The sequence below is a fragment of the Hoplias malabaricus genome, chromosome X2 (assembly GCF_029633855.1).
Source record: "Hoplias malabaricus isolate fHopMal1 chromosome X2, fHopMal1.hap1, whole genome shotgun sequence".
Lineage (NCBI taxonomy): Eukaryota > Metazoa > Chordata > Actinopteri > Characiformes > Erythrinidae > Hoplias > Hoplias malabaricus.
Window position 1 is genome coordinate 3301072 of NC_089819.1, and position 14553 is coordinate 3315624.

At 34.6% G+C, this 14553-nt stretch overlaps 1 protein-coding gene across 1 annotated transcript in view; it reads left to right on the top strand.

The window, feature by feature from the left end:
• The window catches only part of LOC136677105 (kinetochore-associated protein 1-like), a 44755-nt gene that overhangs the window by 15312 nt on the left and 14890 nt on the right, over nucleotides 1–14553 (top strand). Inside the window, exons 18-36 of the mRNA XM_066654520.1 lie at nucleotides 258–369; nucleotides 1810–1953; nucleotides 2501–2557; nucleotides 2702–2773; nucleotides 3080–3199; nucleotides 4326–4469; nucleotides 5080–5175; nucleotides 5478–5581; nucleotides 6018–6120; nucleotides 6798–6932; nucleotides 7940–8059; nucleotides 8152–8224; nucleotides 8685–8752; nucleotides 9086–9420; nucleotides 10574–10746; nucleotides 11608–11705; nucleotides 11943–12084; nucleotides 12324–12380; nucleotides 13536–13699. Coding sequence (XP_066510617.1) covers nucleotides 258–369; nucleotides 1810–1953; nucleotides 2501–2557; nucleotides 2702–2773; nucleotides 3080–3199; nucleotides 4326–4469; nucleotides 5080–5175; nucleotides 5478–5581; nucleotides 6018–6120; nucleotides 6798–6932; nucleotides 7940–8059; nucleotides 8152–8224; nucleotides 8685–8752; nucleotides 9086–9420; nucleotides 10574–10746; nucleotides 11608–11705; nucleotides 11943–12084; nucleotides 12324–12380; nucleotides 13536–13699 — 2317 coding nt within the window. The remainder of the gene's footprint in view (nucleotides 1–257; nucleotides 370–1809; nucleotides 1954–2500; nucleotides 2558–2701; nucleotides 2774–3079; nucleotides 3200–4325; nucleotides 4470–5079; nucleotides 5176–5477; nucleotides 5582–6017; nucleotides 6121–6797; nucleotides 6933–7939; nucleotides 8060–8151; nucleotides 8225–8684; nucleotides 8753–9085; nucleotides 9421–10573; nucleotides 10747–11607; nucleotides 11706–11942; nucleotides 12085–12323; nucleotides 12381–13535; nucleotides 13700–14553) is intronic.

Sequence of the window (14553 nt, forward strand, 5' to 3'; positions counted from 1 at the left end):
CTGTGGGTAGAATGGCTCAAATTCTCCCCTCATCACCAGCATGATGCTAGCCAATGTGGCTGTCAGTTAGTTTGCATAACAGAGTTGGCATTTAGTGTTCTACAAGCGTTGAGCTGTCCAGTGGCATTCTCTTAGGAGCATTAGCTTATAGATAATTGTGACAAATTATTTAGCCTTTTTTATTTAATCATTTTAAAAAGTTGACAAATACTTAAATGAAATATGTTCCCACTCATGTTTTGCTTACATTGTTTTAGTGGCGTCTCCTGGATTGAATTCCTGAACAGCACCGATTACCTGAAAATTATACTCCGACTCCTTCGAGAAGGAAATCTCAGTGGCGCACAATACCTGTGGCTCCGACATGAGGTGAAACTACATTTCTACAGATGGCCTTAAGAAGGATAGATGATATTAGCTCTCATTCATCTTCAACCCTATTTTACCCTTTGTACCTGACCATTAAAGTACTACAGATTGCTGTTGCTAAATCATGCATTTGGTGTTTTTCCATCATCTTTCAGAAAACCACCAAATATTAACTTTGCACCACAATTATATTGTGAGTAAGATTGCATGATATGTCGTTTAAGGACATGCAATGTCACTTGGAGCACAGTGTGATTGGGGCTAGAGCTGCGTATCACATTTTTTAGCTTACCCAGAAACGAGAGAGAGACCCTTTATTTAGAGTAATAAATATGCCTTATTAATAAAATAACATATTGGATAATTTACTTCTGGTGAATCTGGTGCAATTTTAATATCACATTTTAAATCGCAGAAAAACTAAATATTGCATTGTCATTTTGTATTGTTCAGCACTAATTGAGAGGAATTTTGAAGCATATAATACATGTGTATTATATAGTGCATGTGTTTTTCCCTGTAATAACTTTACCACTCTGGGATGGCCGTTCAAGTCATCTGTGCACATATTTAAAATGTGAATTTTCCCCTGTGATCAATTTAAGATGAAGTATGTACATAAAATGAAGCCTTAATTTTCTTGCTTCATTAGATTGATATACCTCTTTGTCAGAATCAATTAAAATGGTTTGAAGTTTTTAATGCCCTTCTATTTTCTAGTCCTCATGTCATTGTTCTAAATGCAATGTTTTGGAATTGGATTTTTGGTGCCATGTCAGCAATTGTTGTGTTAGCAAAGTAAAAGAGCACTACAACATCTTTGCCTGTTGTGAGAATATTTATGCTATATGAGTTTTAAAAAAACTTTTGGTTGTTTGAGTGAATTTTTAATTAGTCTTGGGGATGAGCTATTTATGATTCTCTCTGGATATGTTTAGAAAATTATGCTTTCCATTGTATTCCTACAATAAGTAACCATGAACTCTGTGCTGCAGCTGAGTGCTGTGTGTGTGTTACATTGCCAGATATATTAGTCAAGGTTTTGTTTAGTCCTATAAAACAAACATCCATCTGAAGGCAATTGGACATCGGATGACAAGCCCTGTGCCTTGAAAAAGAAAGTGCAAAGTGACTCTATTGCTTATCAAGTTTAAACTAATATTGTACTACCTTTTATAGGTTTATTTGAACAAAATTCTAACAGGTTTTTATCAAATGTTTGTCAAGTTCCTGAACTGACTCTTTAAAAGCTTGATGTTTTCCAGGTAAAAGATTTGTGAAATAATGTGTGGTATAACTGGACTGCTAATTTTAAATTAGCATTAGCCTATATCTGTTAACTGAATTTTGACATTGTTGAATATACCTTAAACATTTCAACATAAAATCTGAAAAATAATCTGTGAGTTTTATAGATTTTTTTTTCTTTTTTCTCTATAGGGTGAGTTTATAGCTAAGTTTGATGAGAGGTCCCTGAATGCTCTGTTAAATTCCATCCAATCAGACGTCCCATCACTGGACCTCAAAACCTGGTTCAAGGGACTAGTTGTTCCCTTCATGTGGAAAGTTTTGCCAAAAGGACAGGTAAGATGGCAGGAGAGCAGACTTAAACAGGAGGTTGTGATCATTAATTTTTCCAGAGAATGCATGCTTGGTAGGGCTTGGTGATATAGCTGAAAAATATATCACAAAATATTTACATTTTTGAAAGTATTGATATTTTAATTGCCTTTTTATAATACAGAGCATGAGAGAATGCAGAATAAAGAGAGATCTCACTTTGATATACTCATATCAATATGTGATTGGCTCTTTGAGAGCTAGGATGGGAGTAGATGTGGGGTTTGTTAAAAAAGCCATTTTGCATTTAATGCGTTTATGTGAAACAACTGAGTGTTCTGTCAAACATTTTTCTTATTGCTATTGATGATGTGTTTATCACAGTACGTGTTGGTGGTTGGTGTTTGATGAGTGTTAAAGTCTTGCTGTTTGCCAATATCAGCAAGTTTAAGCTTCGATATTTGCATAAACGTTTCAGAGAAACATATCTCATTGAGTATTTAAAAAATGGAATTAATCCAGGACAGTGAATGTTTGAAAGTGACTGTATGTTCATTTTGTGTGTTCACAGAGAATCCTGGCCAAATGGTTGGAGCTGCGTGCAAGAGATCTAGAATTAACAGAAAAGGTATCGAGTCCATCAGTACAGCATGCCAAGATTTGTCAGCAAATTTGTTTGATCCGTGTGTTTCAAATTTTGGCCTTTGCCATTACATGATTTGGATTCAATAATATGTGTGTTATTTATTGTTTGTTCTTTATTTTATTTTAGAATGGCTGGCCTCAAAATGGACTAATGCTTGCTGAGCTTGGCCTGCCATCCTTTTGGATGTCCACCAATATGGTAGCATATAGTTTATTTGTCTTTGAACATTTTTCAAGCTTCTTGACCAATTCAACGATCACATAAGCAAAACCAAACAAGTTAATGGCTTTTTGTTCAACTAGGTTGCATTATATTAAAGAAATGTTTCAAAATTATGGTTATGGGGAATTACAGAACTCCAGTTGCACATTTTGTCAAATGATCATTTGGTGTTGATGTGTGACAGTTACCTGATGTTTAACTGTAATTATTTTTTAGCTGTGGGTCAAAAATTGTGTGCATAATCACTTCAAAAATTCAACAAACAGGTTTTGTATTTTACAGACAGAGGACTACAGATCAGAGGAAGTGGAGCATCTAGAAGGGCTGGTGAAAAATTTACGGCAGCTGTGCGATCTCTACTCTAAATACAACTGCCGACTTTCACTCTCTGACTTTGAGATGGTATGCAGATCAGAATATATATATCCTATATACACTGGCAGCCTGCACATCATTTTTACTTCCAGATGTAAAGTGGTTAAATTGATAATAAAAAACAAATATTATGTCAGCTCCATGAGAGTCTCAGTGCAAATCTGCAACAAACAATGAAAAAAAAAGTTACTGTCTGTTATACTGATTTAGTTTTTATTCTGCCAACATCAATCTAGAAATTGATTCCCATGAAAATATTAGAAGATACTTATGGTTGCTAGCAGAAAATAGGATTATTTTATTATAATATAAAATAAGCAGAAATAGCATATTTGACTATAATTTCTTTTACTGTATTATCAAGTTGCAGTAACATTTGTAATGAAACATTTACATATTAGTTACAAGTTTTTTGCAATTTAATATACAGCATAACAATTGGTGCTTTTCCGCATGGGACGAGCTCTACACAACCTCACTCAACATGCTTAAAGCTGGTCTCTTTTCCACTGGCAGGGCTCCCCCCGATATAGAGCTGGTGATTTTGCAAAACCCTGTCTCTAACAGGAATCGCTGGCTTTGAAAACCATAGCAATGACAGCGGTAAACGTAGGCGCTGTTTACTCATCGTCTATTCGGGTGTTATTTTAGTTGTTTGTACTGAACACTCCGCGCCCCAGTTCTCACAGATGAGTTTTACTTGTTGCACGTTCAGCTTTCACTGGAAATTTTTATCGGCCATCAGCCCAAGGAACAATTCTTCAAAACATCTCAGGTAAATTTACGAGCTGCCATTGTGAGTTTGTGCTGGATTTAAATGGGCTCTGCATTACGTGGTGATAGACATGTCACTGACCAGTCAGTGCTCTGCAGGGTTTACATGTCAACATTTAGTACCTACTCTGCACGGTTAGAACCTGGAGCGAGCTGGGACTGCAAACCAGGGACCAGGTACCAAATTTGGCCAGTGGAAAAACAAAAGAGCCATGTCGAGTCGTGTAGGTCCATGCATTGGAAAAAACGCCAAAAGACGTCCTTTGGCCTTATGACACAAATTATTGTAAACTTGGTAGTATTTACTTACATGAGTGATCAATAATAATGAATGTGTAGTTGTTATTTCCTGTGTTTGTATGTTTTGGGTGTTTTTTAGGGAAGTACACGCAGTATGGCTTTTCTGATGCTCGATAAAGTGCTTGCTCCGGAGCTGATTCCTGGCGTCATTGAGAGCAGTGTTAGACCTTATGCTCTTGAGCACAGACTTGATCTTGATCATGTTCTCTTAGACTACATCAAGGTAATGTGTGAATATAATCATTGTTAGTGATTGTGAATGTAGCATATTCAAATAAAATTTTCAAAATATTATTATTATTTTAATAAAACAACAATTGACATTATTCATATTACCTAGAGCTTTCCATCAAATGACAAAAGAGCAGGGCAATGTTTAAATTTTGAATTACAATTATAGATTTAACAATAACATCTTAAAAGATATTTTTACACCTAATATATATCACCAGACAGTTAGGACAGTGTATTTTTGCTGTGGATATTTCTGTTTTACTGTGTTTCAATAGCCCCCTCCAGAGTGTATTCCCACCTTGTACCCAGTGATTCCGTCATGCCATCATTTTCAAATTTCTTTTGAAGTCTCAAATAACTTTAGGACCGTATTTCCACCATACTGGCTGCCATAAAAACAAATAGGTCTCCTTGGCTACATGACTTTCCCTGCACTTTTTGTAAAATACAAACTTTTAAAAACATATAAACATAAATACATTTTAAATATCAGTGATTTTTGTGTGAACAGCCATGTTATAATAGAATATATTAATTTAAAAAGATGACATGATAAAATAACTATTGATCAAATACATTAAATTGCTATTTCTTCTCAGGACTTGCTGGATTGCTGCAGTTCTCAGATCACTTCTCTTTTCACTGAGTGGGAGGCGAAAGCAGTTGCTGTACTCCGCTGCATGACTGACACCAATGTGAGAGCAATTGTTACGCACATTCCAATATCATCTTAACAAAACATTAAAACGTATTTTAAAAATTCTTATTTATTAAACTGGGAAGTCAAATAATATTAAAGTCTTGATCAGATTAGGACACATCCAGTAGCATAATCAGCAAACTGTGTTGTGGCCCACAGGTATTTCAAACCAGTCAGCTTTTCATATGTTTATTTCATAGCTTCCTATAGAGATGATTATAACATTTGGTTAATGATGAAAAGAAAGTTTTATGCACTAGAAATGTCTGATTTCCATTGTAATGCTATGTGTTTCAGCTGGTGATGGATGCTGTGCTTGAGATAATGTACAAGGCTGTGGTTCCATGGAATGAATCCATTGAGAAACTAGTTCAGCAGCATCTGGAAAAAGAGCACCCAAAGTAAGCTAAGGCTCCAGTATCGTATTGTAAATGATCTATAGTGTATGTTGTCCAGAATTTATATCATATCTGTTATAAAGACACATTGTCTTTGATGTAGAGTACTGTATAGCATCCTCATGTGGGGAAGTTCAGCTAACCATGATGTTTAACCATGAACATTTATACAAGTATACAACCTAATTCCATAAGGTGCTTTACAGCTAAAAATATAACCCTCCCAAATTGGGTTTGTGAGATTGCTGCCGTAAACTGTGATGAAATAGTTCACCAATTTTTAAAGTGTTTGTAAACCCCCCCCCCCCAACCCTGATAATTAGGTATGTTTAATATGTACAATTTTGAATAAGAACTATACAACTTCTTTAGAACACAGGGGTCAAAGACTTTTTAAATCCATTTTCTATTGCTCTCGTTCTTCTATTTACCCTTATAGACAGGAACTCTTAAAGGAAAGTTATCGTTTGATGGAGATGAAGAAGCTTCTACTTTGTTATGGGATTCGTAACTTAACACTTTCGAACTCAAGAGAGACTATGGTAAGTGTTGAAATCCACCTTTTTTTATGCTCGTCTGTTATATGTGATGAGTTTGTATATTTTAGGTATTAGGTTTTTCTGTTTGTATTGAAAGCTGAGAGTTTTCGAACTGACTTTAGGCCTACTGGAGTTTTCCTTCGTCGCTGTCCGACAAAATAGTAACTTTAATAATAATTTAATAATTTTCCTTTAATAAAATTTTAAAGGAGAAGGAAAAAACCTTCACACAATGTGAAGGACTGCTTTTGTATACAAATGTTGCAGTAAACTAAAAATATCACAGAAAAGGAGATACAAGGTTTTTATTTGGATAGCGACAATTTAATTTGTTTACCTTTTAATTAATTAATTTTTTTAGGTTTTGTGACTAGATTAAAAGATGGGATAAACTCCCATCATTTGGATGATTCAATGTGCATCCATGCACGTATTTTGTTGTAAAAAAAAAAAAGACCTTAATTAAACTGTCCAGGACTACCATACTACACTGGGAAATTTAGAGCCCTTTGTAATGTAATTTAGTTTTTTTAGTGGATGACTTTAATCCATGAGTTCTATAATATATACTATAACAACACTCTCTGACCAAACTTCAGTTCATAAAAGGTTATGTGAAGGTCATATCATAATGAAAAATTGCTCTCCATATTTTAAGTACTCCTGTGTGTTTATAACAGATGCTCGTGCGGCACATTCTGAAGCAGGACCTGCCTACCTCACTAGAGGACTCTCTGAAGTTGGCTGAAGCCTATAAGCTCAGTTCATCTGAAATCCACTATATCCACTGCATTCAGCTTTTGGAGCATAATGAGGTATATTAATCCCAAAATATAAGCAGCAAACACAAAGCCCTTTGCTTGGCCTCTTTTTTGACATGTCAAAGTAAGTAAGAAAACATATTCAGATAGCAGTGCAAGCAAATGTTTTCACCTGCTGCTATACAGGTTACAATAAGACATTTGATTCAAGAACACCCGAGTAAGAACTGGATATATTCAAACCTAAAATAATGCATTGGTCAGTTATGTAGCATATTTTACAGTTTAATCATGTGATGGAGGTAGGCGAATGAGACATTGAGTCTTGGTGTAGTGTACTGTAGTTGTCTGAGTTGGGAATCAGATCCTAGTTTGGTGTGTGTTTTACCCTCTTCACTACACAAACATTCCAAACAAAAAATCCACAAGCAGCTAAATGCTATTGTACATTATAATGCATTTTAAAAAGAAGCTTGTGCACTCACGCTCAGCTCTTTTGTCTTAGCAAAATGCTGATGTTGGAACCTGTTTAGCATAAAATGGATACATACAAACTCTTGGAGTATAGTTCCTTCGGCCCTCAACTTCATATTTACCAAAGTTTGTCCTGGTTTAATGAGAATTCTGTTTTCCTGAGTTACTGTTAAAAACAACATACTATTAAAATGAAACAAGGTTTTATAAATCAATGTAAATTATGGCAGATGTGCTTGCTCTGGACCATGAAAACAGTGAGCCTGTCAAAACTAGATGTATACACTGTATTTAATGAAATGAAAGTTCATGGTACACACCATAAGTATTTACATTTTTTTGTTTCAAGCTGTTAATAGTAAGTAAAAAGAGAGTCTTTGCTTAAAATTTGTTCTTTCACTATGTTTAGAATAGTTGCTCCATTTTGATATTAGCTTTCCCTACACTTCACACAAGAACAGTGGTCAGTCAAAGGCCATGTTAAGGGTCAAAAGCTTGCAGATTTTCTGATGATAATGTTTGTGTATATGTATTAATATATGGATTTGTATTTGCACACAAGGTCTTTATGGTTATATATTTAACAGAGGGAGAAGTGTACGGCACACCTGAAAAAGTTGCCCTCTGCTGAAGCAGAACTTGTAATCGAGCGACTAACCAGCTGGGCAAGATTTCAACTGCAAAATAAGGCTCACATTAGTGAGGAGGTTTGTGGAGTAATTACAAGAACTTTTGAAGTACAACTTCAAAGAATACAATTTTACATGAAGTTTTAAAAGTGTAAACCTTTCCTCATCAGCTCAAGAAACTGAGGATGCAAGTTGCCCAGACATTGGTAGAGGCACTGAAATACCTGCAGAACATTCAAAAAGGTAACCTTTTGGGGTTAAATATTTAGGATGTTTAAACCACTTAAGTCTGATTATTATATGCCAAATAACATATTTTGTTGATTTTTTATTTTTTTTTAATGCCAATAATTGCATGGTGTTTTTTTTTTTTTTTGGTTTGTTTGTTTTTTAATAAAACAAAGAATGTAGCCTGTGAAAACGTTTTACATTTTTTAATTCTGTTTTATTATAAATAAATGGAAAGTGAATTAAAACTATCTGAAGAAGTTGCCTTTTTAAATCTCTAATTTCTCTAAGAGAATTTACTCTTAGAAAATCCACATGTAATTTGACGGGGGGGTCCAACATTTGCATATGGCGCATAAGCTACTATGGTGTTTGTTTCCTGTTTGTGCCTGATTTTTCCTTTTTGGGGAATAATTGCATGTAAACAACATTTGAAAGTTTTTGTAGCTCAAGTTAACCCTTTTTGTTCTCACAGATGATGCCTTAAAGAGAATGGGGTGTGAGAACAATTTGAAAATGTTTACAACCATCGCTCACTTGCAGGCATGTAAAAACCATTTTATTTGTAATGCACTTTACATTTCAAAGAAATCTCAAAGTGCTAAAAATATATGTTGTATATTTTGATTTTATTCACCAAACGTTTTGTTAAGCAGGGCTTTACTGAATAATGTTGACGGATTCTCAGTTATCACACTTCTTAAATATATGTAAGAAATTTATGAAGCTTTAAATATTGTGTATATTGTAGAACTGTGGGTTCTGTTAGATAAACTAGCCCAGACCATATCTTGGTTTTGGTTGGTGAAACCTATAAACCTTTAAAGGACATGCTTAAAACTGCATTGTGTATGAAAGTCTTCTCTTAATTCTCAGGAGGACTTTGACATCTTCCTGACCCCTGAGGAATATGATGACCCAGCAGTAAGAAGGCAGTTCAACCAACAGCTCATCACTGCATATGAGAACACAAGAGCTTGGAGGCACTCGGGGAAAAAGCATCCAGACAAAGTTAACATCTTCAAAGCAGACAACAAGGCCAAAGCAACAGTGGCCAATGATCCTGATGGTAAAACCAAAACCCTGTCCACTGAGGCTGGGCTTCACCGACTGGCCAGGCACCTTCAGAGAACAGAGCAGGAGCTGTGGGCAGACCTGGCAGTTAGAGCTTTAGAAGCTGGTAATGTGGAGAAGGCCCTTAAAATACTCAGGTAAGATCTAAGGCCAGAATACTGTTTTCTTAAGTTAAAAGCAACACCTATAAAATGAGGTGTGCACAATATTGATAAAATATCGTATTGCAGTTTTATAAACCACAATACTGCACATAACAATATATAACAATTATACCGGTGAACATTTGAAACAGTATGGGTAAAGATTAGTCTACACCAGTGGTTCTCAGATATTTTAAGACCAAGTACCACCTATTATTAAACCAAAAACTCCAAACACCACCTATAAGTTATATTACAGAGGCATACACATCACACACATGAAAACACTTACGCTGTAGGAACACCTATGCATTTACGGCTTACTATTTACTGAAAGGGTTGAGCTTAGCCATGCATTGGAAGGGACTAGATAAGTGAGCATATATATATATATATATATATATATATATATATATATATATATATATATATATATATATATATATATATATAAATATTTTCTTTAAATTGAATTATGAAAATTCTGAAACAGATTGTTTAATAAAAACAAATATATTTTCAATAATTCCTTTTCTTTTTTTTTTGGCAAATATTCAGATATCATCTGGCATACCACTTTAGGATGCCTTGCGTACCACCACTGAAACATGTACCACAGTTTGAAAACCACAGATCTACACTATTTTTGACTTTATTATTTTTGTTGCTTTTTGCTTTGAGTCTACAACCCAGAGTTAAGGTTGCTGGGTAATCTATGTAACTGATAAACAGGATGTATACCAAGATGAATTGTTTAGTAAATACCAGCCTGTGCCCACCAGTGACGTTGGTTTTAAGATTTGGGATTAGGTTGTGTAATCTTTTTAAAGGTCACTCAGAACTGTTGGCTGACATAACAGAATTGGCATCCTCCTCCGAGCATGTTGAGCTGCCCTAGGATGTTTTAGCAGAGGTTTTAGTGGCAGAATTGTATGCATACATTTTTGTATTTTTGTGTTGTGGAGAATATGAAATAGTTCAGAAATAGGTCTGTGTCTCTTAGGTTAAAACATGAAAAGCCTTTAATGATCAAAAAACATGTTTCTATAACAACGCTGTCCTTAATACCCAGTCACTTTCCTGAAGGTAAACAAGTAATCATGTAATCACCCCCATAAGTGAGTAATGAGTTGCTGTTTGTCTTTAGTGAGCTGTATGAGCATCATCCCAACTCCAGCACTGGCAGCGTTCTTTTCAGCACAGCTCAGCGGCTGTGTCAGATGCTGGAGGATAACGTTCCCATGGTGCTACCTGAGAGAGTGAATCTCCCAGTGCTCATCCACAAACTTGCCTGCCAGGCAATCACTATCTGCCACACAGGTACCTCTTCAATTCTTCCCATAGTAAACACTGACTTCATTATTTATGCTGTGTAAACACTTGTGACATGTATGCAATCTCTTGTTTGCTAAATGTAATTTTCTAAAGATGACTGTAGTTTAGCCTTGTGCCCAGTGATTCCGGGTAGGCTCCGGACCCACCGTGACCCTGAACTGGATAAACGGTTACAGACAATGATTGTAGTATAATTAATTATTACAACCTTGAATTACATTTAAAGAAAGCTATTAAAAAATTTATATGTTTCTCACTCATTCATCCATGGGGAAATCTATTGTTTACCAAGTTATTAATTAACACAAAATATATAAATAAAAATTATGCAGCAAAGCATGTTAATAAATGAGTAATGACAAAATAATCTTCATATTACAAAGTAATATATATAAAATCACAACTAATTAGTATAATTGTATAATTAGAAATGTATAAACACAATTTTTTTTCCATTTCATATTGAACTTAAACATTTTTCAGGTAGAATTTTGTTTTTATCTTTTATTCAATCAAATATTTAATAGAAATGGGAAAAAAAAGTTCTTGTAAGTTTGTAATGAGATTGTTTATCAAATAATTTTTGAGCATTCCTGTTAGTTTATTCATCATAAAATTTTAAGAGGCTAGAGCAGTTTTATATGTTTTTATATGTATAAAACAAAAGTGTACAAAGTTATCTACTGAGAGTGACAATATATTAAAAATACATGAATATTCTTGGGTAACACCTGCTTAAAATACAGGATCAAATGTTTTCAGCTATCTATTCTGACACACACATTACTGTTTTCTTCGTGTGCAGTGTAATTACTCTGATGGAGAAATCATGTTTCTGTATGACAGATCTGTTGCTGGACTGCGTGGAGTTGTGTAAAAGCACTCGAGGGGCCGCTGATGTTTATCGTCAGTGTCAGATTGATGACTACGGGTTTGTCACCAAGGTACATTTACTGCCTTAGTTTGGCTTCATCTTTTCTTTGTGAAAACATCTGTTCTTTTTCTAACAGTAAAAATGGAATCAAAATTATATACACACAGTAATCCAAAGTTATATACCTGGTATTGTAGAGTTGGAATCAGACATTTTAAAATATTGAACCGGGTACTGAGTTCTGTGAATCCCTACAGCCCTAGTGCTTGCTGTGTGTATTTATATGTGATCCGTGCTGTATGTACAGGATGGTGTCCTGAATGGCGAGGACGATGCCTACACCGAGACAAGTGTTCAGGATGTGTTTAATGAGGATGGAATTGTGCTGGATCCAGTCTCGGTGCTTCCAGTGCAGTATAAGATAACCAACAGTCTACTGCCACTCTCAGGTATGTATACACAGAGGAAAAATGTTATATATATTTTTATATAATTAAATAGATATAATGTTATATAATTTTATATAATGAAATGTGTGTCTGTGTATAATATATATATATATATATATATATATATATATATATATATATATATATATATATATATATAAAATATAATATATTAAAACCTAGATGTAAACAGATTTTGAAGCCTATTTCAAAAATATTTTTGTTTTCTGCTGTTCTAGACTCTACATTTCATTCATTGGGTTGCTCCTGCTTGCCGTATTGTGCTCTCCAAGAAGGTAAAAATTACTTATGATTATATGTTGTATATATTTGATTAAGAATTGCAACATGGGTGATCAAGGAAAGTTGTTTTTGTCAGTACACACACACACATACATACATACATACATACACACACACACATTTTATGTATATATATATTTGTTTAATTCTCAAGTCAGAGTGTTAATCAATGTTTTATTAATATGAATTAATATTTCAGATGGTCCAACTAATTTTAATACAAGTTAAAGACATGAGTAAAACTTATTTTTAAGTGATCATTCCATTTATAGAAAATAAAGATTTATTCAAGTTATATCCTTCATGGCAGTGACAACTGCAGTCTAACACTTGTGATAACAGTGACACACTGTTTTAATTATCCCAGAAATCATAAATATTTATATATTTATGAAATATAAAATAAATATTTTTCTGCAAATGCGAGACGATGTCTGCCAGTTCTCCCATTTATGTCGTTTTTGCCCAGTGACTTTCTTACTGTGGAATCATGTACACTCATTTAAATGAGGTTCTTTAATGGTTCTGTTGGACTTGACTGCGATGGCAATGTGTTCTTGGAGAAGTTTAGGGTGATCTGGCCACTCCACGGAATGTTCACCACTGAGCCTTAGCAGTGGCTTTGTGATCCTTTCCAGACTGGTAGATTACAATGACTTTGAATCTCTTAAGAACATTATATCATGTGCTGCTTTTTGAGAGCTTTTAGCTTGATTTTAGCACATTGCCAGAGGCTCCATTTACATTCTTATGGTCTGTCAGTAGTCATGGCTAGGTGTGGCTACTGACAACTGTCAATAGAATTTGGTTAAACAAAACCAAACATTGGTTTAGTAGCTAAATGGCAATTACTTTTTTCATAGGGAACAACAGCATTGTTTTATATATAAAATTATATTTTTGATCTGAAATCTTTGAGGGTAACAAAAATTCAGGAATTGAAGATATTGGGAAAGTAAAAATTCACAATCCACATATATAAACAGCTGTAGTGTTCATGTTTTGTGACGATACATAAACCAAGGATGTTTAGAGACAGAAATAAAAGCAGGATATGAAAGTTTTTAAATGTAATATTAGTCATTTTGCAAGGCTGCTTGTTTTGTGACTGTATTACTGTATTGGATAATCTCTCTCTATTGTTATAGGGACTGACTTTGTTCGTCCTCTGCTGGGCCCAATGGCCACAATGCTTCAGAGTCTGCAAGAGTGTAGTCAGTTAGAGCTGGCTCTTCGGCTCCTGATGGAGTCTTATGGCAGCATTTTACAGCACTTTGTCTCCAACAACATGGATCTAACTCTGAGCATGAAGGTAAGTCTTAAGATTAACAGCACTGAATCTGTTACAGTGAAACAGAGGAATTAGTGACAAATTAAAAATCTATCACTGAAATAGGACAATGTGAAATGCAATCCACACACGTCATTGTTCTTCCAAACCAACATGAAGAACCCGTGCCAAAATTAAAAGCAAATTACATTATTTTCACGTTGCTTGATCTTTTTACTGAAAAACAATACATGAGAGTTAGCATTTAAAAAAATTACATGCTGAATTAGTGTCAGAATTGAATACAATCACCTCAAAATGTACACAACTGTATTTCTTTACATCATGAGATTGTGCCATAAAGAAAAACAAATATTCATTACATTGATTTAATGTTGCTCTGTCTCTTACCAGAAAAAAAAAGTGTGTCGATTTTCGTTTAAAGAATAAAATGCTGAATTTGTGTCAGAATTGAACACAAACCACCGAACAATGCAATCAGCTCAACTGTATTGTATTCCACTGTGTGGCGCTGTGAACGTGCCAAAGCAAAATGCAAAGCAGGAATTGCATTTCAGCTGAGAACTGTGCTGTATTTGTGCCATGATTGAAAAGCAAACTCTATCCAATCCCAGTCCTCTACAGAAATTGGGACATGGTTCTTTAATAAAGACTGTGGTTCAAAGAGCCAGGGGTGTAACCATGGCTGGGCTTGGGCAGGCCAGTCAACCCTAGCTGATTGCTTTTTAATTTGGCACTAAATCCTCTCCTAAGATCTCATATATCTGAAGCAGTTAATTGGCTATCACTTATCAGTAGTACAATATATTATGGCTTATTAAGCAACATTTTATGACACCTCCATAAGACATAATCATATATTAACATTTATGAAG